The sequence below is a fragment of the Cervus elaphus genome, chromosome X (assembly GCF_910594005.1).
Source record: "Cervus elaphus chromosome X, mCerEla1.1, whole genome shotgun sequence".
Classification (NCBI taxonomy): domain Eukaryota; kingdom Metazoa; phylum Chordata; class Mammalia; order Artiodactyla; family Cervidae; genus Cervus; species Cervus elaphus.
The window spans coordinates 138,081,452-138,105,515 of NC_057848.1; the positions used below are offsets into that span (position 1 = coordinate 138,081,452).

The 24,064-nt window shown below is 40.2% G+C and overlaps 1 protein-coding gene across 2 annotated transcripts in view; it reads left to right on the forward strand.

The window, feature by feature from the left end:
- Positions 1-442: 442 nt before the first annotated feature.
- The window catches only part of PRRG1 (proline rich and Gla domain 1), a 160,161-nt gene continuing 136,539 nt past the window's right edge, over positions 443-24,064 (forward strand). Inside the window, exon 1 of one of the 2 annotated variants that reach the window (XM_043895072.1) lies at positions 443-501. In XM_043895072.1, coding sequence (XP_043751007.1) covers positions 464-501 — 38 coding nt within the window. In that variant the 5' untranslated portion in view covers positions 443-463. Of the gene's footprint in view, positions 502-16,244; positions 16,370-24,064 lie in introns of those variants that run through there. The other variant, XM_043895073.1, reaches the window with a different exon arrangement.

Consider the following 24,064-nt stretch of genomic DNA (forward strand, 5'->3'; position numbering starts at 1 on the left):
AATAGCTCACTTTTAAAGAAAAATAAGCAGAAGTGTCATTGTTCCTTTAGCCTTGGGGCACAATTATTCTTTGTTCTGAGAATTGTGAGGGAAAAAAAATCCAGGAAGCCATATGAAGATCTCTTGTGGACTTTTAAAAATATCAGCCAAAGGAGAAAGTGGGCAGAGATAAAGAGGAATCATGTTATTAACGAATGTTGTCCTTTTAATTTTTTTATGTTTTTTTCTCCTTTAAAACTTTTTTGGCTGTGTAAATATTATCTTTTAAAAATTACAGTTAATTACCTTTACTACAATATCCACAGTGTTTTATCTACTCTTCTTTTTAGGTACTGGAGGGCTGTTAAATGTATGTGAACAAAGGAAGAAAAAATATTCACGCAGTATGTTTTGAAATGGAATTGAAAACAAAAGAAAAGAACAAAGCAGAGCGTTCATTGAGATCATCATATAAAAAGAAAAGATGCCTGACAGGATTAAAATGCCAACGCCTGACATCAGGTAAAATTTAAATGTCAATTTCATAATAAGTATGTCATGAAGAGATACTGTAACACAAAATGAAATGTTAGAAAACAGCAGTGCAGTACAGTGTACATCTTCTAGGCATTACTGTAGTTTTTTCTCATCCTTTAAAGCAATGTGATGTTTTTAGAATGCATAAAATACAATATTATGACAACGTTTAATACATTTCATATAGTTTCACAGGGTATTTCCAGAATATGAGTAATAATTTAAGAAAGATATTTCATCTATTCAGAGTGTGACTTGAAACTCTCTTCCTCTCCTCTAAGATTCCTGTAACTTTTATGTGTCTTTAGCATCTTCCCCGACCCTGTTTTCCCACTTGTCACCCACTGACTACTTTGTAATTAACTTTATTTTTTCTCTGTAAACTAAAGATTTCTTAATGAAACAAATGGTAAAAGACTGGCCTTAAGAGGAAATGGGTTTTGCTGGAAAAGTTGCAAGAGGATAAGATTAAAAAGAAGAAAGATAGTCAGAGTAATGAATAGTTTGAGGACCACATATGGCATGGAATTACTCTCATTGGAATGTGAAGCCTGTTGAAATGATTTCACATGAAAATAGATATGACAAATAACTATGTCTATCAAAGAGTTTTAATATTCTCTCAAAAAGGATTATTTTCCAATGCTCTCCAGTTACAATATATAAATCATTTGTAACAGATATTTTTGTTACATTCCTCATAATAGAGGTGAATGGATTTCACTTCACAAAATTCTAAGACTTTGAACTCCTTTCAGGAAGGGAAGTGAATCTATTCCTCCTTACTTATATCTTTCTCCCCATATCCTCAGACTCTTCTCAATGCTTAGTTCATAATAAGAGCTTGGAGAAAAGTATAGGGGATGATGGGGGCACTTTGCTCCTTTCCTTGCCATGTCGACTTGGGAGAAAAATTCACTCTATCAGAGTTATGAGTTGGTTTTTTGTTTGTTTTTTGTAACTTTTTATTTTATATTGGGGTATAGTTGATTAACAATGTTCTGTTAGTTTCAGGTGTACAACAAAGTGATTCAGTTATACCTATACATATATCTGTTCTTTTTCAAATTATTTTCCCAATTAAGTTATTACAGTTCCCTATGCTATGCAGTAGGTCCTTGTTGGTTATTCATTTTAAATATAGCCATGTGTACATGTCGAGACCTTCCTGAGGACTATAGCCCAAGGAGACAGCCTCTCAATAGCTCTGAGGGAACTGCTCCAAGAAGGAAGAGGAAGCAACCTCGTTTGTATATGACATTTGGCTAGGGAAGCATGCAGTCAAGCATGCAGCTTGGTAAAAGATTACTGCTATTCACAAAGAACAGATATCTCAAGTTAATGACCTGAGTGCTTTTCTGTGTATGGATCTAACTGTGTAAGGGGACTTGTTTTTTCCAAAGCACAGAGAGCCTCATCCTGTTTTTCATCCTGAATTCCTCTCAGAGTGCCTGGTCAGCCAGTAACGACTTAGAGCTGGGTGCTGAGCAATGCTTTTTGTTCTTCCTTGTTTACAGCTTTGCTATAAAAAATTAATTTTTCTTTGTAATTCATAATTGAGAGGTAGACTGCCACTCTGTCTGATTTCCCTTCTACAGTTTCCACTGGGTTCTATTTATAGTTCTTACTTCTTTGCTGAGAGTCCCTGTCTTTACATTCATTCTGAAGGTATTTTTATTTAATTCCCTGAGCATAATTACAATATCCTTGCATAATAATTTAGACAACTGAGTCACCTTAGGGTTGATCTCTGTTGATTATCTTTTCTGCTAAAAATTGGGCCACATTTTCCTGTTCTGTTGTATACTTTTGGATTTTTGCTGGATATTGTGAATGTTATATCATGGAGATTTGGATTCTGCTATAGGCTCCCGAAGAGTTGGTTTTGATATTTTGCTCGTTTGTTTTCAAATCAGGTATGGCCTTTGGTTGGTTTCAGACTTCACGGTCTGAATCTCCCGAGGTGGCGACATCTCAAATTTCAGCTCTTACAGATAAAATTGTGTTAATTTGAGCCTACCCCAGCCCCTGTGTGGTTCAAGGGTCAGCCACAGAGCTGAGCAAAATTTATAGAGAGAAATTGATACCCTTCCCCTCTTGTCTCCTTTTCATTGTCACACCCCTCCTTTGCAGTGTCTGTGGTTGCCCTGGATTCTGTCCTCTAGTTCTTCAGGCCAGAAATTCTGGAGATTTTCTATCCAAGTTTTAGCCACTCCAGGTAGGGAGATCTTTGTTTTGTCCTCAGTCTAATGGGTGTTAAACTGGTTCTGGGCTCTGTTCCTCTTTTTGAGTTTTGAGTTCCCTCCAAGACCTACTGTTTGTGTTTATTCTCCTATGCTTCTCAGTCACTGTTTTATATTCTATTTTCCCCAGAATTTTTAATTGTTTCCTGTGGCAGGATTGTATCTAGTGGAGCTACTCAGCTATAGTAATAGCAAAACTTTATAGCTCTATGTGACTTCAAATATGACAGTGGTAAAATGAACTTTATGGCTATAAAAGTTTCTATGGTGTTTTCACTAGTGGGCTATTATTAATTAATATAATAAAAATAATCAGTGTAGCTATTAAAAGGGAGCCTCCCAGATATAACTTTTCTATAAGCTATTTAAATATTTTAAAAATAGACTTTTCAAAAGAGAGTAAAATAAAAATAAATAGAGCAATACAACTTGGAAAATCATATTATAAATTAAGAATATTTGAAGGAAGAATAAGTGGCATTGCAGAAGATATAAGATGAGAAGTAAACACAAAGGCTGTGGCCTTGATTCTAAGTCATTACAGATAAAGACATTGGACCTCAGAATAGCTTTACTATCTCAAAGTCTGATGTGGGTTGGCAGGGGTCTCTTCTGTTTAGTGACTCAGGGATCCAGGTTTCCACCAGTTCATTGTATTCCCATGTAAACATGTGGCTTGCAGAACCTCTGCTATCAGGAGAGAAAGAACCAGAGCATTGCTTCTACACAGGCTTTATATAAAATAGCCAGACTTGGAAATGGCATATGCCATTTCTGTCTATATTCCATTGGCAAGAACTCAGTGAAATGGTCCCAATCCATCTTCAAAAGAGGTTGGGAATATTGTCTTTCTGTGTGTCTAGGAAGATGAAGTAGTATGGTGAATACATAGCGCTGTATGTGCAATGCTCTCCTTTTCATTGAGGATAGTATTAGAGGGAAAAGGGCTTCCAAGGTGACTCAGACAGTAAAGAATCTGCCTGCAATGCAAGAGACCTGGGTTCGATCCCTGGATTGGGAAGATCCCCTAGAGAAGGGAATGGCTACCCACTCTAATATTCGTGCCTGGAGAATCCCACGGACAGAGGAGGCTGGCAGGCCACAGTCCATGGGGTCGCAAAGAGTCAGACACAACTGAGCGATTAACACACACAGGGGGAAAGAAAGATAATTTTTAGTCCACATTTCTCTTCTTAATGGGAGGAAGAGTTGCTACTTCTTGCATATCACAAGAATATTGATGAGATCAAGACTACCTCAGAAAAGTATTTCTGCAGTTGATCCGAATAAAAAGCAAAGAGACCTACTTAACAATAAAGAGTAATATCTTTATTTATAGATATTTGAGGGAGTGTTTTATAAGATGTTCTTTCTGCTCCCTTTAGTCAGTAGTCTTAGCAACCTGCTCTATATTATAAGGTAATAGAGTCTGTAGTTGATACAGTATATGTATTAATAGCTTTTATATACAAGAAGGTAATCTACAGCCTATATGGAGGGTAGGAGCACTGGGAACTTACCATTGAGGGGGTGCAACTGGGGCTACCTTCATGCTTATTGTCCTTCAACCCCAAGGAGGCTTGACTAGTGGACTTGGCTTTGACCTTTCTTTCTTGGGGCTCCCTGCCCTAACATGCAGGAGTGGCTTATATGTAATCCATTTAGGAATCCCAAAGCTTGAAAAGTTCTCCATTGATTACTTATTCTCCCCTCAAAAATATTCCCTCCATCAGATTTTGGACTTACCATGCGCGAATTGTTTTATTGTTACAGTTGGGTTTTAATTTTTTTAAACTTAGAATATCTTAGCTGATCTTTCATCATTTATCTGGTGGGTTTCATTTTATTATTGTAACAAACTTTAACCTCTTTCCTCAGTTTTACTAAGTTAATGTTTAAAACACTTAGTTTTTAAAAACTCCTTTCATACATATATACAGAGAGGGAGAGAAGTAGGGAAAAACCAAAAGATACAGGAATATGGTGATTTCTGTACACAGGACACTATTTTTGTGCTGAAATGATCAGAAACTATTTTCCAAAAGAGCCCATATCTGTCACAATAATTTTATCAAGAACTTATTTTAATAAAAATACAATATTATTTTAATAGTATTTTAGAATCTGTTATAGTATATATTATAATGGTATATATTATTTCTAGAATTATATATTATACAGTAATATATTATTCTATATTAATATATTACATATCATGTTTTCTAGAATTTATACAATATAAAATATATGAAAAATCCAAAAGATCAAAAGAAAAAGAAAAAACACTCACAGTCCCATCATTCAATCATTGTTTACAATTTAGAAAGCTTATACACTGAAAACTTGATGATATTTAGAAGTAGAGAGCAAATCCACTACAGAATCGTGAACAGCTGGTTAGCTGAGGAGGCAGTCTGTAGAAATGGAGAGAATGGGAGATTTGAGACATTGATATTAGAAGAGCATAAAGCAACCAAATGGATGAAAAGGAGTCAGGGAGGGAAAATTTTTCCTCTATCCTAAGTTCTCCTGGCTGCTCTAAGGGTTAAACTGACATCAGCCAGATTAACAGCAGAAAATCAAATAAAAGTTTAATGACATGTAGGCATGGAAGAGACCCAGCAAAATTCAGTAACTTGCCAAAATGGCTGAAACCCTCACTTTCAATACCATCTTCAGCTAAAGAAGTAGGGGCAGTGGTTTGGAACTTCAAAGAGGAGGGAGGCAATTCACACAGAGGTGGAAAAGCAAATATTTGCTAACCAAATGTTTGCTGGGCCACACAGAGACCATGGGACACAGAGTGGACCCTGATCTCTAGACCCTGCTGTGTTTCACTAGTACATCTCGCCCATGTTCTTTAAATATCTCTAGTGATAACCCTATTCTGAGAATGGGACTTCTGTCTAAATTCTTTCATGCAGTGAGGTTTAAGGTCAAAGATTGATCCTGAATCTTTTAGACCTTGATTGGTTTCAGCTTGAAATAATCCACACATCAAAGAGACACATTTTGTTGTGGCTGATTTTGTTCCCCTATAGAGTAAAAATGTTATAAAGGTATTGTTGTTGTTCTTCAGTGGCTCAGTCATGTCCATTTCTTTGCAACACCAAGGACTGCAGTATGCCAGGCTTCCCTGTTCTTCATCATCTCCCGGAGCTTGCTCAGACTCATGTCCATCCAGTCGGTGATGCCATCCAACTATCACATCCTCTGTCGTCCCCTTCTCCTCCCGCCTTCAATCTTTCCCAGCATCAGGGTCTTTTCTAATGAGTCAGCTCTTCACATCAAGTGACCAAAGTATTGGAGCTTCAGCATCTGTCCTTCTAAAGAATATTCAGGATTGATTTCCTTTAGGATTGACTGGTTTGATCTCCTTGCAGTCCAAGGGACTCTCAAGAGTCTTATCCAACACCACAATCCAAAAGCATCAATTCTTTGGCCCTCAGCTTTCTTTATGGTCCAACTCTCACATCCATACATGACTACTGAAAAAACCATAGCTTTGACTAGACGGACGTTTGTCAGCAAACTAATGTCTCTGCTTTTTAATATGCTGTCTAGGTTGGTCATAGCTTTTCTTCCAAAGAGCAGGCATCTTTTACTTTCATGGCTGCAGTCACCATCTGCAGTGATTTTGGAGCCCAAGAAAATAAAGTCTGTCACTGATTCCATTGTTTCCCCATCTGTTTGCCATGAAGTGATGGGACCAGATGCCATGATCTTCATTTTTTGAATGTTGAGTTTTAAGCCAACTTTTTCACTCTCCTCTTTCACTTTCATCAAGGGGCTCTTTAGTTCCTCTTCACTTTCTGCCATAAGGGTGGTGTCATCTACGTATCTGAGATTATTGATATTTCTCCCAGCAATCTTGATTCTGGCTTGTGCTTCATCCAGCCTGGCATTTGGCATGATGTATTCTGCATAATAGTTAAATAAGCAGGGTGACAATATACAGTCTTGATGTATTTGTATCCCAATTTGGAACCAGTCCGTTGTTCCATGTCTGGTTCTAAATGTTGCTTCTTGACCTGCATACAGATTTCTCAGGAGGCAGGTAAGATGGTCTGGTATTCCCATCTCTTTAAGAATTTTCCACAGTTTGTTGTGATGCACACAGTCAAAGGTTTTAGTGTAGTCAATGAAGTGGTAGTAGATGTTTTTCTGGAATTCTCTTGCTTTTTCTATGATCCAACAGATGTTGGCGGTTTGATCTCTGGTTCCTCTGCCTTTTCTAAATCCAGCTTGTATATCTGAAAATTCTCAGTTCACATACTGTTGAAGCCTAGCTTGAAGGATTTTGAGCATTTCTTTGCTAGTATGTGAAATGAGTGCAATTGTGCGGTAGTCTGAACATTCTTTGGCATTGCCCTTCTTTGGGATTGGAATGAAAACTGACCTTTTCCAGTCCTGTGGTCACTGCTGCATTTTCCAAATTTGCTGGCATATTGAGTGCAGCACTTTCACAGCATCATCTTTTAGGATTTAAAATAGCTCAACTGGAATTCCATCACCTCCACCAGCTTTGTTCATAGTGATGCTTCCTAAGGCCCCCTTGACTTTGCACTCCAGGATGTCTGACTTTAGGTGAGTGATCACATCATTGTGGTGATCCAGGTCATGAAGATCTTTTCTGTACAGTTCCTCTGTGTATTCTTGCCCCCTCTTCTTAATATCTTCTGCTTGTGTTAAGTCCATACCATTTCTGTCCTTTATTGTGCCCATCTTTGCATGAAATGTTCCCTTGCTATCTCTAATTTTCTTGAAGAGATCACTTGTCTTTCCCATTCTATTGTTTTCCTCTATTTCTTTGCATTGTTCACTTAGGAAGGTATAGTTTTACCATTTTTAAGGGAAAGAAAAGAAGTGATGAGCCACAAACAGAATCTCTTAAATCAAGAAAAACCTTTTAAATGCTAGTTCCTCAAAAGAATAAATGCTGGAGATAGCTCATAAGTCCCCAATATAGAAAAATTGATGTCACACCAAAGACTAATAACATTAGCACTAAAAGCCCTGTGGGACTTCAGAGTAGCCAAAGTGCTTCAGAAACAAACAGGATAAATTAAAAAATAAATCAAGAATAAGTGCTAAAAAAACCAACCAAACAGGATGAGGCAAAACTAATTAATTTATGCCCCAAGTTGGGAAAGAGCAATCTGGCAAATTCTTCAGTGGATGCAAAAAAAAAAATAAATTATTCCATTTTTATTTATTTTGATTATATATTTTATATGCATCTCTTTTTCAAATAACTACTGTTCTTCCATTTAGGATTGATAACAGAAAAAATCATGCTGGGGTTTTGTTTCTTGCTGAACTCAAAATTGAATAAGAAATGATTATAAACAGAGAAGGCAATGGCACCCCACTCCAGTACTCTTGCCTGGAAAATCCCATGGACGGATGAGCCTGGTAGGCTGCAGTCCATGGGGTCGCTAAGAGTCGGACACGACTGAGTGACTTCACTTTTACTTTTCACTTTCATGCATTGGAGAAGCAAATGGCAGCCCACTCCAGTGTTCTTGCCTGGAGAATCCCAGGGACGGGGGAGCCTGGTGGGCTGCTATCTATGGGGTCGCACAGAGTCAGACACGACTGAAGTGACTTAGCAGCAGCAGCAGCAATGACTATAAAAGCTCAAGAACTTATAGACTCACGAAATAATTTATAGAGGCATGTAACTGAGAAAAGAAAGTGAAGAAGGAAGAGTGGAAGAAGAGCAAAGGAAGGCAAGAGGAAAGCAGAAGAGAGGATTTTTTTCTTGAGTTTTAAATAGATTCTGTTTTTAAAAGAAATGAGCCATGTATGCTACAAGTTCCCAAGTTCAATCTAAGAATCTCCATTACCAAACTTCTTAAATTGCTATTAAAAGTTAAATTACTGTTTAGTTCCTCACAGTTCAGGCATTCTAGGCACCCCTCTTGAAAACACTGACCTGATTAGTTTTTCAGTTTACTTTGGGAAATTTGTTCTTTAGTCTCTAATTAAGCCATGTGTGATAGACTGAATAATGAACCCTAAAGATATTCACATCCCAATCCCTGGAACCTGTGAATATATTATCTAACATAGTGAAAGGATCTTTGCCGATTGATTATCTTGAAGAGGGAAAATTAGCCTGCATCATTTACTTGCATGCTAAGTCATGTCTGACTCTTTGCAACCCCATGGACTGTAGCCCGCCAGGCTCCTCTGTCCAAGGGATTCTCCAGGCAAGAATACTGGAGTGGGTTGCCATGCCCTCTTCCAGGGGATCTTCTTCACCCAGGCATCCAATCCAGGTCTCTAACATCTTCTGCATTGGCAGGTGGGTTCATTACTACTCACACCACCTGGGAATCCTCTGAATTATTTAACTGAGTCTTAAATGTAATCACAGGCTTCCCTGGTAGCTCAGAGGGTAAAGAATCTGCCTGCAATGCAGGAGACCTGAGTTCGATCACTGGGGAAGATCCCGTGGAGAAGGAAACAGCAACCCATTCCAGTATTCTTGCTTGGAAAATCCCATGGACAGAGCAGCCAGTGGGCTACAGTCCATGGGGTCACAAAGAGTCAGACAGAACTGAGCGACTAATGTCCTAAATGTAATCACAAGGGTTCTTATGAGAGGGAGATGGAGGGAGATGGAGGGGGATTTGGCAACCAAAGATGGAATGCAACAATGGAACCAAGAGCTTAGAGGGATATGAGCAAGGGGATGAAAGGAACCACTAGACAAATGATACAGGAGATCTCAAAAAACTGGACCATCTATTGATGGAACCATGCTCAAAGAAGATTCCTGGGCTTTAGGTCAAAAGACTGATAAATAAATGTACAAATAGTTTTATGTTAAAATGACATTTTCAATTTTCCGTTTTAGCCAACTTTGCCAATTATGAAACCAATTACGATCCTGATTGCTTTTCATGAGGGATTCTCCTACAAGTTGGTTTATTTTTCTATAATTTATTAGCTTAAAAACACAAAAATAAGACACCAATCCTATAAAGATGCAAAACTCCCATGACATATAAGTATTACTCCACTCAGTCTTTCCTTCCATACTTATAAAAAATATATTTTATTATTTATTTTTGGGTGAGCTGGGTCTTGGTCGCTGTGCAGGCTTTTCTCTAATTGGAGTGAGCAGTGTCTACTCTCTAGTTGCAATGCGTGGCCTTCTCATTGTGGTAGCTTCTCTTGTTGCAGAGCACAAGCTCTAGGATGCATGGGCTTCAGTAGTTGCGGCTCCTGGGCTCTAGTGCACAGGCTCGGTAGTTGTGGTAAACAGGTTTAGTTGCCCCTCGGCATGTGGGATCTTCCCTGACCAGGAATCAAACCCGTATCTCCTGCATTGGCAGGCAGATTCTTTACCACTAGGGAAGCCACCTTCCATACTTTAAAAAAAAAAACAATAATCTTAAATAGTAATGTGCCTGTCACCCATAGCATCCTGTATGCCCCAGGTCATGCAACATTCATCTTATAAAATAAGCGCCAAGGTCTTTCCATACAGCGGTTGCCCTCTGTAGCTGGTGCAGGATTCTCTTTGCACCTACTTTCAAACATTTCAATTTGCATCTTTCTTGTTATCTTACCTTAAAAAATCATATTGGAGTAAATGGTGTCAGAACTCTCCTGAGACCTAGCCTATTGTGTTGCCCTGGGCCACCCAAAGGGGTCTACCCAACCAGAAATGAGGGAAATTAACTACTACCTCTCAGCAAAATAATCAGAATTTCCTTTTTCTTATTCAAGATCAGAATAACTTAATAACTACTTCTGGTTTGACTATAGTGGACTGAAGTGAGGAAGGCAGTGGGATCTCAGGAAGCTGTTGATAGAATCATCTAAATGTTCTAGTAACTAGGAGTTGGGCTTTTCTCAAAATCTCTTATATGGAAATTTTGTGATTATTGGGGGAAAAATGTTCTCTATTTTGAGGGGCAGATTAGGAAAAGTCTGCAGCTGTTGATCAAAAGGGAAGAATAATAGGAAGGAAGTAAATATTGTACAATAACATTTATTATGGAAAAGACCCTGATGCTGGGGAAAAATGAGGGCAGGAGGAGAAGGGGGTGATAGAGGATGAGATGGTTGGATGGTATCACCAACTCAATGGACATGAGTTTGAGCAAACTCCAGGATATAGTGAAAGACAGGGAATTCTGGCATGCTGCAGTCCATGGGATCACAGAGTCAGACACGACTTAGTGACTGAACAACAGCAATATTTATTAAGGTAGGACTTAACAAAGTCCTTATCCTTGGGCTTCTTCCCAAGGATAAAAAGAGACTTGGTCCCTCTTTTCCCAGTGATGATGGATTTAGACAAAAGAGCTGAAGGCAAAATGACCAGCAAACAATCAGACTAAATATAGGGCAAGTACAAAAATCACTGAATGTCGCATTGATTTTTCCATCTGAAAGCAGGATGTTTGTTTGACTAAAAGATTTCAAAATTCCAGCGTCTTAGATTAAGAGTCATAACTCTGAGCCTTAAGAGAGATAATTGTGATTTAGAAGCAAGAGCACAAAATGGGGTTTCCGAAGACTTGAATTCTAGTCCCAAATCCATTCAATATGTAGGTGAAGATACTTAAACTCTCAGAGCTGAGTGAATTAAGATCTGACACTTACTAGACTCTAATCTAGTCCTTGACCCTTAGCAGCCATGATCTTGGCTACAGTGCTTAACCTTTCCTAGCCTTGGGTTTGCTATTTGCAAAACAGGAATAATAATAGAACCAAAATGTAATAGGTAGAAGTAATGATTACATGGAATAAACATGTAAAGAACATAGCACTGTAGCCAGCATACAAGTACTCAACAAATATTAGCTGTAATTATTCATTTTGTGGGGAGGTGGTTAGAGAGACTGGCAGGAAGGAATGAATGTCAGAATTGGTGGCATTAGCCCTTTGAAAGGAGCTATTTTTTAAAATTGTATTTACAATTTTTCAGCCTCTAAAGAAATGCTGGTGCCCTAAGGCATAGTCCTGGGTGACCACACCCTAGTCAAATTCTCATTACAGACCTTGCTCTTTGGCATGAAGATCAGGGTCTGTGAATACCTTTTGTGTAGTCCTCATTCTGTTTAATCAGAAACTAGACAATTAGCCTGGGGAATAAAAGAATATGAAATATGACTTATATGTATAATAATTATTTTAATTTTTATTCTAGTATTGACAGGACCATATTAATATTGACTATCCTTTTCCAACAACTGAGAACTGTTTAGCCACCAAAAAGATCATCCAAATTTAATGCAGTTAGAGCTTAGAGAGTATGCCTGTTTGGAACCTCCAGAAATTTAAATCTGAGACAGGATTATAAGAGGTTTAAGGGAAGGATGGAAAAGTAACATCTCTGAGAGATAAATGGGGGAGGAAGGCTTGGGCAGAGAAAACTTGGTCCTAAGATACTGATTTGACACTTTTGAAAGGAAAATGAGGAGGAAGCACATCAGAGAAAATTTCACAACAAAACGCAGATCTGATCAAGTTTCAGCTAACCCAGTGGAGCTCCAGAGCAAAGATTGTTCCTTAGACTGAGTCTCGCCTTGGGCAGGAATAGCCAGGCTCCAGTGCCCCACCATGCTCATTCACATGGTGGGGAGTTGCCCATCAAGCATGCATAGCCCCCTCCCACCTCAAAGCTGAGGTGCCTCCTGAAGATGATATAACTAGAGGCTGCCAGCTACACCTACTGTTTGTAGCTGAACAACAATTTTCTTTCTTGAAGGAAGATCTGAGAGGCATACCGCCAAAGAGAGTTTCCATAATATATATACCCTCAATATATTTTACTATAACAAGTGTTTTTCCTATTTTTCTGCTTTGTTGTGTGCTGTGCTTAGTCATGTCCAACTCTTTGTGACCCATTGGACTGTAGCCTGCCAAGCTACTCTGGCTGTGGAATTTTTCAGGCAAGAATATTAAAGTGGGTTTCCTCCTCCAGGGGATCTTCCTGACCCAAGGATTGAACTTGTGTCTCCTGCATTGCAGGCAGATTCTTTACTGCTGAGCCATTGGTTACACCATTTAATATTTTGTAATTTAAATCTTTATATTTTTTCTTGAACATTTCTTATCAAATTCTTGAATTGCTAATAAATACCAAATTACCAATTATAGTTGTTCAGTGCTAAGACGTGTCCGACTCTTTGTGACCCCATGGATTGTAGCATGCCAGGCTCCTCTCAACTTCACTATCTCCTGGAACTGCTCCATTCCATTCATGTCCATTGAGTCGTGATATTATCTAACCATCTCATTCTCTGATGTCCCCTTCTTTTGCCTTCAATCTTTCCCAGCATCAGGGTCTTTGCCAGTGAGTCTGCTCTTCATATCAGGTGGTCAAAGTATTGGAGGTTCAGCTTCAGCATCAGTCCTTCCAATGAATATTCAGGGTCAATTCCTTTAGGATTGACTGGTTTGATCTCCTTGCTGTCCAAAGGACTCTTAAGAGTCTTCTCCAGCACCACAGTTTGACAACATCAATTCTGTGGCACTCAGCCTTCTTTATGGTCCAACTCTCACATCCGTGCATGACCACTGGAGAAACCATGACTTTGACTATATGGATCTTGTCGGCAAAGTGATGTCTCTGCTTTTTAATATGCTGTCTAGGTTTGTCATAGCTTTCCTTTCAAGGAGCAAGTGTCTTTTAATTTCATGGCTGCAGTCACCACTCACATCGATTGTGGAGCCCAAGAAAATGAAATCTATCACTCTTTCCACTTTTTTCCCTTCCCTTTGCCATGAAGTGATGGGACCAGATGCCATGATCCTAGTTTTTTGAACGTTTAGTTTTAAGCCAATGTTTTCAGTCTCCTCTATCACCTTCAAAAAGAGGCTCTTTAGTTCCTCTTCACTTTCTGCCATTACAGTCGTGTCATCTGCATATCTGAGGTTGTTATTTCTACCGGCAATCTTGATTCCAGCTTGTGATTCATCCAGCCCAGCATCTCGCATGATGTACTCTGCATATAAGTTAAATAAGCAGGGTGACAATATACAGCCTTATCATACTCCTTTCCCAATTTTGAACCAGTCTGTTGTTCCATGTCTGGTTCTAACTGTTGCTTCTTGACCTGCATACTGGTTTCTCAGGAGACAGGTAAGGTAGTCTGGTACTCTCATCTCTGACAATTTTCCAGTTTCTTGTGATCCAGACATTTAGAGGTTTTACTGTAGTTAGTGAAGCAGAAGTGGATGTATTTCTCGAAGTCCCTTGCCTTCTCCATGATCCAACGAATGTTGTCCATTTGATCTCTGGTTCTTCTGCCTCTTTGAAACCCAGCTTGTACATCTGGAAGTTCTTAGTTCACTTACTGCTGAAGCCTAGTTAGAAGGATTTTGAGCATAACCTTGCTAGCATATGAAGTGAGCACAACTGTACAGTAATTTGAATATTCTTTGGTGTTGCTCTTCTTTAGGATTAGAATGAAATCTGATATTTTCCAGTCCTGTGACCACTGCTATTTTCCAAATTTGCTGACATATTGAGTGCAGCAGTTTAATAGTGTCATCTTTTAGGGTTTTAAATAGTTCAGCTGGAATTCCATCACCTCCAGTGGTTTTGTTGGTAGTAATGCTCCCTAAGGCCCACTTGACTTCATACTCCAGGATGTCTGGCTCTAGGTTAGTGACCACACCATCGTGGTTATCTGAATCATTAAGACCTTTTTTGTATAGTTCTTCTGTGTATTCTTGCCACCTCTTCTTAATATCTTCTGTTTCTCTTAGGTTCTTACTGCTTCTGTTCTTTATCATGCCCATCCTTGCTTAAAATGTTGCCTTGATACTTCCAATTTTCTTGAAGAAATTTCTAGTCTTTCTCCTTCTATTGTTTTCCTCCATTTGTTTGCATTGTTCATTTAAGAAGGCCTTCTTATTTCTCCATAGTGTTCTCTGAAACTCTGCATCCAATCAAAATATTCAGATCAATTTGGACATAAAATAATACATCCAGTAATCAAATGAAAGTGAACAAACATATGCACCTATTAAAGATATAAAAATTATCTTTATAATAGGGTTAGTGTTTTTTTTCTTTTAGCACCTTCTGTATGTGAAACATGTTACCAGTGAAATGACTAGGCCAAATTTCTACTTCCAGGCAGTTACAGATTATCCAGCCTATAGAGTCTGTGTCTACACTTACCAATATACATACCCTCTTGCAGTCTGTCCTCACTGAAATCCCCATATGCTTATCTGACACATACAAAACAGAAGTGAGTTCAGAAAGTCTGGTTTGTAAAAATACACAAACAGAAGAACCACAAAGGTTAATGGAAAGAAATTCAGGATGTTCAGATCTCTAAGGGCAATGATGGGTCTTTCACCAAAAATGTTCCTTTCCCTTTTCAGTCTAAATACTTAGTGTGGAGGACTATTGCTTTGGTCCTGTGGCAATTCTATTATTCTTAATAGCCAGTTGTTTCTCAGTTCCATCATAAGTCAAGTAAAAAGAAGAAAAGTAATTTGGAGTAAGTCACTTCAGGCCCACAGGCCAATTCACTTGGATTCCACTCAGGTATGTTTATTTTAATAACTGATCTGAAGGCACGTGGAATACCACAGCCCACCAAATTTTAAACAGAACAGCATAGAACTTAAAAACTAAGCACGCATGCAGCATGGAATAATAATCAAGTTAGGCTTCTTAAAATGCTAACTGCCAGAAAAACCTGAAACCAGGAGAGCAAAATTCGCAGGGCTACACACGCTGAATATTCCTGTTTCTCAGAGGGGCTTTTAAGAAGGCTCAAATTCTGAAGTGGCTCCCTAAAGAAGCAGGGTCAGAGATGGGTCTTATTTGACATGTGTTCTTCTTCCCAGGATATTTGGGTAGGTTTGTTTAAGACTTTTCTTTTCGTTCTTTCTTTACTTTTCTTTCTTTTTTTTTTTTTTAAAGAAAAAGCAGATGTTGTCAGCAAAAGGCCAGAACAGCAAAAGAGTTTGTTCTCTGGGAAAGAGCTGCGCTGTAACAGTGGGCAACAGTTGGAAAGTCACCAACCGTGTTCTGGCCTCACACAGCATAGACGTGTTAACTAGGGTGCCCTACACAGACGGTCTGTGGGTGAGAAATTTCCATGCGGCTCGCCTCTGGAGCGCCAAGGACCATGCAGGACGAGGCGAGAGGCCAGTGGGCGGAATAACATGTGGGGAGACAGGCATGTGAAAAGGTGAAAGGGTAATGCAGGACCCAGAGTGGTTCCTGGGAGAGGCGTGCTGACGCCTGGGGTGGCTAGCTTGGCCCCACGCCGAGCTGGGCTCTCTGGAGTGTGAATGTGCATGGCGTGCACCCAGGGGCCTCGATGACTTCTCGTGCCAGTGTTATTTATAAACAGATCTCCAGACTGGAAAGCTCTAACCCAGTGCCCGGAGCCTTAGGTCTTCCGTGCCCAGGCGGCGGGCCCCGCCCCTCGGTTTCCCAACCTGCCCGGCCCCGCCCTGCCTCTCCTAACTCCTCCCGGGCCCCGCCTCCGCCGCTTCCCACAGCCCTTCCCGTCGGCTGCTGGCTCCAGGCTCCCACCGGGCTCGGCGGAGGTGGAAGCGCGCAGGCGCCGTTGGCGGCAGGCAGAGTGCGGAGTAGCGGCGCGGGGCGCGCGGTGAGTGTGGTGGGCACGCGGGGCTCGCAGCCGCAGATCGTGGCTCGGGCCACGCGTCCTGAGAGGGTTTGGAGTGTGTGCGGCTGACGGCTGGGACAGCCGTCGGTCCTGTAAGGAGAAAGCTGCCAGACGTGCGGCAGCGGGATTGGCCGCGCTGCCGGAGGGTGTCCGGCTCCGGCTGCTTGGGGAGCAGAGTGCGTGGTGGCAGGAGCAGGCGAGGATACGTGGAAGGGGAGAAATGGAAGGAAAGGGCTCCGGAGGCTGAAAGTCTGGACTCAGGCTTGGCAGGACCGGGAGGCTCGCCAAGGGCTCTGGAGGGTGTCCCAGCTTCAAGTTTAGTAGCCCCCGCTTGGTGCCCCTGAGCGGCGGGCGTCCCGGGCCCATCCCTTCCCCCGCGCTGCCGTCCCGGAGTGCAGAGTTGCCAGGAACATTCCTCATCGCGGGGGGAGAGGATTTGGAGGAGGTGGGCTGTCGCCCCAGGTTTGTGCCAAGGAGGGCGTGGCACTCGTGTGACTTTCTTCACCCCGCCCCCGGGAATGTGTCCGTCTTCTGGTACATTGTGCTCATGGACATTTCAACAAAGGCTAGGACTGTTTTCTAGGCAGTGGCGGGTGACAAGCGGGGGCGAGTCGGTGGAGGGGGGAGAGCCCAAGGTCGCGGTGCGGCCTTAGGGGACGGGGTAGCGAAAGTAGGGGGGCAGACATGGGGGGAGTGGAAGGCAACAGCCCTCCTGCCTCAGCTTCTTCCTCCTTTCTGGTCCGCTGATTTTGATCATTGGTAGAAACAGCCTCGAGAGGGATGTGAGTGGAAATTAGTGTGTGTGTTCAGACTGGCTGCAGCCATTGGTTTTCTAATTGTGCTGTTGATGTATTTCTAAGTGTCCCTTAAGGAGAAATGGGAAACTAATGGAATTTAAGAGGAAATAATTGAAAGGAAGGATGAAGAGGTGGTGTGTCAAAACTTAGAGCTAAATTAATGCCTTGAGATAGTCCTAGTATAAATTCAGCCAAACTTTGAAGGATGTGGAGGTGTGAAAGTCAGGGTAAGTGGAAGCTGGTTAGGGCGTGGTTGATTGTTTCAATTAAGAATGGATTTTGTGTGTGTGTGTGTGTGTGCACGCAAGATTACATTGGGGATATAAAACACCAGGGCAACTCTTGTAATTTAGGATAAGGTTCTGAGGCTTTCATTTTCAAGCATAGGGTTTTTATGGAAAGTAGTTATATGTGTTCCCAAGCATAGATGTTGATATTTTTACTCATTTGTTTAACTTAATACAATAAAACAAACTGAACTTCTTCCTCCTCCACCCCTTTCCCCTGCTTGTGAATACTGTTTTATAAACATTTACTTTCTGATCTGAAATGTGTTTAAAGGCACAGTCCGAACCCCCAGATCATAAAGTGGAGGATTTCTTTTTGCACTATTGTCATTTTACTCTTTCTTTTCCTGTTATTTTAAGTTAAATGCCACTAACATTACCAAATTTGGGGAGAGAAGTATTAGGGATACATCCCTTTTCCAGTGCTTGATGAACTCCTATTTATCCTTTCAGACTCAGCCCAGTTAACTACTTGGTAAAAACTGGCCAAATCTTCCAGAATGTATTGGGCTTCCCAGGTGGCTCAGTGGTTAAAAAACAAAAAAAGATCCACCTGCCATGCAGGAGACCTGGGTTCGATCCCTGGGTGGAGAAGATCCCCTGGAGGAGGAAATGGCAATCCACTTTGGTATTCTTGCCTGGAAAATCCCATGGACAGAGGAGCCTGGTGGGCTCCAGCCCATGGGGGTCTCATAGTTTCGGACATGACTGAACACGTATGCACTCAGAATGTATTAATCACCTCCTTTTCTGTCAAGCTAACACTACTGGCCTTTTTTCTCTTGTTATTGGAACCTCAGTCTTCTGTATTATCCCAGTACCTAGGACTAATGGGTATGTACTCTATGCCTAATAAATGCACTTACAGTTAGATGTTAATAAGTGCTATTAGAAAGATAGCAATTCGCATCACATAAGGCTCATGGGATAATAGAAGAAATTCAGAATGCTGAAATTATAGTGTTTGAACACCATTATTTAGAATATGGATAAGAAATAAGCACGGAAATATGTTCCCATGTATTAGTCTGTGGAGATCCCTGGGTTGGCAAGATGCCCTGGAGAAGGGAAAGGCTACCCACTCCAGTATTCTGGCCTGGAGAATTCCATGGGATCGCAAAGAGTCGGACACAACTGAGTGACTTTCACTTATATACTCTTCTTAAAAAGGTGTAAAAGCTTTGTGTATATACATATATAGGCGAAGTAGACATCAGAAAAAGGCTGATTATTTTTTTAAAGGTCAACTTCTGACACCAAGACTTCACTTTCACTTTTATGCATTGGAGAAGGAAATGGCAACCCACTCCAGAGTTCTTGCCTCGAGAATCCCAGGGATGGGGTCGCACAGAGTCGGACACGACTGAAGTGACTTAGCAGTAGCAGTAGTCTGACACCAAAACAAGCGAAAAGCCAAGGCAAAATGATTAATCATTTGTAGAAAGACACAAATAGAATGCTACTGGAATTTAGGAAATTTGTAAGCAGATCAGGCTGACCAGATGCCATCTTCCGGAGGGTAATGTAACTAAAGAAGCTATAACCGATTAGACCAGTTACACTTATCAGTTGTATTATACTCCTCCTAAATCATAAGGTGACTCGAACATTTGGCTAGGGAGTCTCTTCACAGCACAGTGTCCTCAGTAGGCTTGGCCTGACTTTTCTGCCAGCAAGTTCTCTTAACTCTACCAGCATCCCTGGCCTTCCAGTCACCTCCAGCTCATAACAGAAATTATCTTCCTTTTGCTCATTACTATTCAAGCTCCTCACCCTAACAGCTGGCTTTCCTCTGCTAAATGGATTTAAGCATTGGAGAGAACATCATGAGCAAATGGTTACTCAGTTTATAAGTGAATAGAATTGATACTTTAGTTTTAAAAATTAGTCAGAGTCTTCCCTTAGTTGGCAGCCTGGATGGGAGAGTTCTGGGGAGAACAGATACATGTATATGTATGCCTGAGTCCCTTTGCTATCCACCTGAAACCATCACAACATTGTTCATCAACTGCACTCCAATATATATAATTTTTTTTCTTTTTTTAAATAAGATAAAGCTTAATAAAAAGTTTTTTTTTAAGAAAAGGCAGAAAACCTATTCTGGCTCTTAGTACATTTCTAAATTTTCTCCCCTCATTTAATTTATCCCATCTCCACCTAAATGTAAAAACTTTTTTCTTTATGTCACTTTAAAAAATATATATATATATATATATATATATATATATATATATGTGTGTGTGTGTGTGTAATATTAACCATTATTCCCCCCAAACACTCCAAGTTAGTGTCTGGTTTTGTCAGTAAAACTTGGGAATCAGAATGAATAGCCTCCATAAAACTAAAAAAAAAAAAGTTCTACATCCTTTGTGGTCTGTAGACTACTGAAAAAAAATTTCCCAACCACTGTGATTAAGGCTTTCTGCTTAAAACTTTCCTCACCTAGACTTCCTTCCCTATTTCTGGTTTCTCCTCTGATTCTTTGACCAGTCAACCTCAGTCACTTCCACTGAATCTTTTTCTTAGGGTTCTGTTCAAGACTCCCAGTCTTTGCAGGAGACAGTGATATGGTGGTCAGTGGTGTCAAATTTGGAGGCAAGAGTTTAAACATCTTTCTCAAAGTGTCAATGTCCTTACCTGTAAAAATGATGATTACAACACCTGATAAGTGAGATCAGGTGTGTTAACAGTTTATCAAAGTATCTAGCAGATACTAATTGCCCTGAAAACGGTAGCTACAATTATTTGTAATTGTCATTTTTTAGGACACCTACCTAAGCACACCATGGGCTTTCCTGGTGGCTCAGACAATGAAGAATCTGCCTGCAGTACGGGAGATCTGGGTTCAATCCCTGCATTGGGAAGATCCCCTGGAGGAGGGCATGACCACCCACTCCAATATTCTTGCCTGGAGAATCCCCATGGACAGAGGAGTCTTGTGGGCTACAGTCCATGGGGTCACAAAGAATCTGACATGACTGAGAGACTGAACAAACACACATGACAACTACTATACTTTCAGTAGCAGTTAACTTCAAAATACGAATGTGTTGACATCTCGCTTCATTCACGCTTCAGTCCTGTGAATAGATTCCTCCGATATTTCTAAAATCAGGTGGCTTAGCACACTGCTTTGCAGACATCAGCACGCCTAATAGTCACAAGAATGCATTGATTTCTGGACCCCATCCCTCGAGTTTCTGATGTCTGGAATGGGGCCTGAGGAATATTCATGTCTTGTAAGTTTCCAGTTGATGGTGTTGCTGCCCACCCTCGGATCCACACTGAGTGGCACTGATTTAGATGGCATTAAGACAGATTGGCAGGGAGGAGGGGAGACCAAAACAAAAAGACCAAGATGTTATCGAAGAGAGGAACATGCTTAAAATTGGTGGTATCGGATGCCTTGGAAAGTTCAGAAAGGATACAGCTGAGAGAACACAGTTGGATTTGTGTTCTGATTGGAGCCTTTTTATTTGTTTTTCATGTGTGTCAGGTGCAAAGTTGATTTAATTATACTCCTCAATTGGTAGAATATTAACATTATTATGACCAGAAAAAAAGAAAACAACATATGGCAGGTCTTTGAGGTAATGGTTCTTAATATGGGGGTGTGCATTAGACTCTTAGGGAGCTGTTTTCACCAACACACTTAGGTTTAGTGTATTGTCTCAAGTGTCTTCCCCGTGCAAACTGATCAAGTCAGAATTTCAGAGTGTGGAACCTGGGCATGAAAAAATTCCAGGAGGTTTTCATGTACACTCTAGTTAAGAACCACTTCTTTGAATAATGTTGGTCAGGAAGTAGAGGCAGTGAAAAATATTTTTTTTTTTTGTAAATTGTTGATGAAGGAAGAAGAGAAGAAAAAAAACTGGAGTTTGAGAATTTTAAGAGATCAAGAAAGCAGTATTGTGAGAAGGGCTGAAAAGCCTACTGGAATGTTTGAAGGTGTAATGCTAAGTGGATATAATTGATAACATAGAGAACAGGATTCAGAGGGCAGGAGGGACTAGAATCAGGCACCAAGAGAATATAGGGGGAAAGAATGAGTTAAGAAAAGTAAATCTAAATGTAGAGAGGGGAGAAGTTGAAGGAACACTCTGTAAGGGAGGTTTGTTTGCACACTACTTTTCAGTGAAACTTAAATAGGCCATGAACTCGATGGATTTTTCAAGTTTAGTAATGCTGGTTACTAAAGTTCAGGACTTCAGCTACCTCTTATGGTTGCACAATTGTGTTTTTTTCCACCTTTTTTCATTTAGAAGAATTTTTTGAAGTTCAGTTCAGGCATGCTCTGTCATAACCCCACGGCCCCAGCCCTTGCCTTAAAACTGACATAAGTATATGATTATTATTCAACAAATATTTGTGTGCCTCTCAATTGCCAGTCATTATTCTAAGCACTCAGGATATAGCATTGAATAAAATATTTGTATTTTACTGGACATTTTTGTCCTCAAGGAGCTAACATCCTATTTGAGGGAGGAAGAAAATAAACATTAATAAGTAAAATGTGGGTGTATGTGCACTCTGTGTGTGTGTGTGTGTGTGTGTGTGTGTGTGTGTGTACACACACACACTCGTGTATATGTGTATGTGAGTAGAGTTACAGTGTTGCATTCTTTAGAGAAATACAAAGTAGGGAAAGTGAATAGTGGAGCATCTATAGATATTCATCAGTAGGTGAATAGAGTCTTTTGGAGGGCAGTATCAGGGAAGACAGTGTCAGCAAAGAGTTTTAAGAGATGAGAAAACTATTTATTTGGAGGAAGAGCTTTCTGGGAATAGAGAACAGGAAGTATAGAGGTCCTGAGGTGGTACCTTTTTGAGACATTTTTGCTAGGAATCACAGAACAGTCCTTGGGACGAGAATAGCATGAATGAGTGGGAGTGAATAATAAGAAACAGCGTCACATAAGTAAGAAGGTATGTTGGATGGTAGGAGCGTAGGGCTATTCCGCTCATTTTGAGAGGATATTGTAAGGCTATTGAATGAGAGGAAAATCCATGGAAGGTTTGAAGAGTGAAATGATGTGATCTGATTTCTGTTTCATAAGGATCAATCTGAGTGCTTTGTGGAATATAGAGTTGCAAGGGGAGCAAGAACTGTATAGACCAGTCTGAGGAGAGGTTGAGGTGACTTGAACCAAGGTAATATAATGCTAGAGGTATGATAAGTGACCAGATTTTCTGCTCACATATTGGAAGTGGAATTGGAAGGGGAATATGACAAAGGATGAGAGTCAAGGATGATGCCAAGGATTTTGGTCGGAGCAACTAGAACGATGGAGTAGCCACTTAGTGAGATATGGAAGATTGTTGGAGAAGAAAATTTGAGAGAAGGAAGACCAAGCATTCAGGACTAGACATGCTGAGTCTGAGAAGACTTTCTATTATCCAGGTGGAATTCAGGAGAGTGGCATGGGTGGAGAGGAAGCTCTGGGAATAGATCAGATCATTACAAGGAAAGAGAAGGGCTCACTCCTTAAAAAAAAAATTAACCGTTTTTTAGAGCATTTTAGGTTCACAGCAAAATTGAGTAGAAAATAGTCCTCCAGCTTTGTTCTTCAGTATTAAGTTGACTCTTTTAGATCTCTTGGCTCTCCATGTAAATTTTGGAGTAAGTTTGTTGATATTCACAAAATACCTTGCTAGATTTTGATTGAGATTGTGTTGAACCTATTGATCATCTTGGGAAGAACTGACATCTTGGCACTATTGAGTCTGTATTTCTATGAATGTAGAATAATTCTCCATTTATTTAGTTCTCCTTTGATGTCTCTGATCACAAATATGAGGAATTTTCTTCATGATGGATTTTGAACAAAGTTTTTTAGATTTATATATAAGTAATTCATTTTGTGGCGAGTGCTAATATAAATGGTAATATATTTTTAATTTCCACTTCCACTTATTTATTACTGGTGTTTAGGGAACTGGGTAACTTTTGCATATTAATCTTATATCTTGCAACTTTTCTATCATTGCTTATTAGCTCCAGGAGTCTTTGTTGTTGATTCTTTGGGGTTTTCTACATTGTTGATAATGCCATCTGTGAAAAAAGTTTGATTTCTTACTTACCAATCTGTGTAACTTAGGAAGGAATTCCTAGGTGGCGCTAGTGGTAAAGAAGCCACCTGCCAATGCAGAAGATCTAAGTTCAATCTCTGGGTCAGGAAGATCCCCTGGAGAAGGGAGTGGCTACCCACTATTGTTGGATAGGCAATCCCATGGACAAGAGGAACCTGGTGGGCAGCAGTCCATGGGGTCACAAACGAGTTGGACACGACGGAGCACACACACATAACTTGGAAAAGAGTGGTAAGAGGAGACATTATTGCCTTGTTCCTTATTTTAGCTGGAAAGCTTTGTGATTCTCCCTATTAAGTATGGTGTTAAGCTGTAGGTTTTTGTAGATATTCTTAACAAATTGAGGAAGTTCACCTCTACTCCTAATTTTCTGAGAGTTCTTAATCATGTATGGGTGTTGGATTTTGTAAAGTCCTTTCTCTGCATCTGCTGATATGTTCGTGTTCTTTTTCTTCTTTTGCCTATTGATGTGATGGATTACATTAATTGATCTTCAAATGTTG